This window comes from Lipotes vexillifer, unplaced genomic scaffold (assembly GCF_000442215.2).
Source record: "Lipotes vexillifer unplaced genomic scaffold, Lipotes_vexillifer_v1.1 scaffold1258, whole genome shotgun sequence".
NCBI lineage: Eukaryota > Metazoa > Chordata > Mammalia > Artiodactyla > Lipotidae > Lipotes > Lipotes vexillifer.
The window spans coordinates 623,388-625,153 of NW_006773444.1; the positions used below are offsets into that span (position 1 = coordinate 623,388).

The 1,766-nt window shown below is 56.3% G+C and overlaps 1 protein-coding gene across 1 annotated transcript in view; it reads right to left on the bottom strand.

Annotated features, from left to right (window-relative positions):
• Positions 1-254: 254 nt before the first annotated feature.
• The window catches only part of COBL (cordon-bleu WH2 repeat protein), a 447,965-nt gene continuing 446,453 nt past the window's right edge, over positions 255-1,766 (bottom strand). Inside the window, exons 15-16 of the mRNA XM_007448340.1 lie at positions 1,247-1,743; positions 255-338 (exon numbers count right to left, since the gene is read on the bottom strand). Of these exons, the coding sequence (XP_007448402.1) occupies positions 255-338; positions 1,247-1,743 (581 nt within the window). The remainder of the gene's footprint in view (positions 339-1,246; positions 1,744-1,766) is intronic.

Consider the following 1,766-nt stretch of genomic DNA (forward strand, 5'->3'; position numbering starts at 1 on the left):
TGGGTATCAAAGTTTCCTACCAAAATAAATGTGGATTTAAGCACAAAAAGTGAGTGGACAAAAGAAGGCACTGATAATAGCCTGGTGATAGGGCAAAAATCTGGAAGGCTGGGAGCCCCGGGAATGGTAACAGAGCCTCCTGGGTTCTCCGGGTGTGTGACCGGCACGGGGACGGGCCGTTTCTCTTTTAGAGGCAGATGCACCTGTACAGAAGGATGAACCTAACAGAGCTTAAAAAAAAAAAAAACCAAAGCTTAGGCTCTGGTGATAACTCTGGCACTTGCTGGCCCCGTGATCCTGGGCATGCCAACTAATTTCACGAGCCTCAGTTTCCGTGCCTGTAAAATGGGTAGCAGGAGGCTGTAGAGGATTAAAAGCAGTTAGGGTTTGAACGTGTCTCTCGCAAAACGCGAAATGCTACAAAAGTATCCCTCGTTACAGTTCTCAATTACGCAAGCAGCTTGCTGGGTGTGTGACTCTCTCTGTCCTCAAATTCTCTTCCTGTAATCCTGGGATTGGCCTGTGTGGTCCTTCTCTTCCAAGGGTCCTCAGTAAAACTCAAATATTATATGCAGTAATCCTAGACTTCTAAAAATCCTAGATTTTTAACCGAAGAACGCAGTCATCTACCATCATTCCTGGAAACACTTTGGTTTCAGAGCTTTTTCCCTAATAAAGTACTACCGTAAAAAGACACCACCATCGCCAGAAGTCAGAATTTCTTTTGCTACAGAAACCTAGATCCTATCCATCTTTCCTCCTGGAAAGAACGAAGAGAACTCTAGGTCAACTCTTGTGAAAACCGTCCAGCCTGGTGCTGTAAACCCCAGTCAACGCCTGTTGCCGTGCTAACAACATGTGTTCCTAGTAAAACTCAGCGAAACGTTAGAGAGAGCACCATTTCTGAAACTCGGGGGCTCCAAACGGCTGAATCAGCATTTTCAGAAACAAAGTGTCCTGGGCCTGGCCTCGTAAACAGCAGCAAAGAGAAAGTTGTGCAATAACGCGTGTTTACTCACGAGCGCTACTTGTTTGGGTCTTTTCTTCGCATCTCTTGAATGAAGCTGGGGACAACGTTTGCAAGAAAGCAGCCGAAAAGGTCCGGGCCCGAGCCAAGTCACCTGTGGCTCCCCTACGTGACCCACCGCCTCGTCAGTGCAAACGACAGAAAGTTGGCGTTTCTTCCAACCCCAAGACAAGGCGAACACAATAAAAAGTGGAGAATACCCTCATTTCCATAACGCACATGCTCGAGGGCCGTCGCCAGGCAGGCGTGGGGAGAGGAGATCGCAGAGGCCGAGAGTTGCATCAGAAACTGCCTTCTGTGAACGGCACGGCTCTTATCACATTTCCCCGGCTGGCGGGCCGCTAACCCGCGCGCCCTCGACTTGGGGTTAGGCCCGGGCAGCGGGGTCACCGGCAGAACCAGAGGAAAAGATCCCAGGCCCGGGCGCGCTCCGGCTCGGGAGAGTCCGGCCCCACCGCCCGGGCGCGGGCGCACCGGGGGCTGCAGGGGCGCGCGGCGCCCACTCTCCCGGCGGCCCGGGAGCGCGGCCTTGACCGCCCGGCGACGCGGCCCCCAGCCCTGCCCCAGCCCCGGTCCGGCCCACGAGCCGCCGGCGTCGGACAGGAGGGCTCCAGCGGGCGCCGCCCGGGCTCCCCGGCTCCCAGGGGTCGCCGACGCCGCGCGCCGCGCCCGGTCCCCGCCCTCGCGCGCCGCAGACCCCGGCCCGAGGCGACGCCCTTCCGCCCGCCGCGCCCCCGCG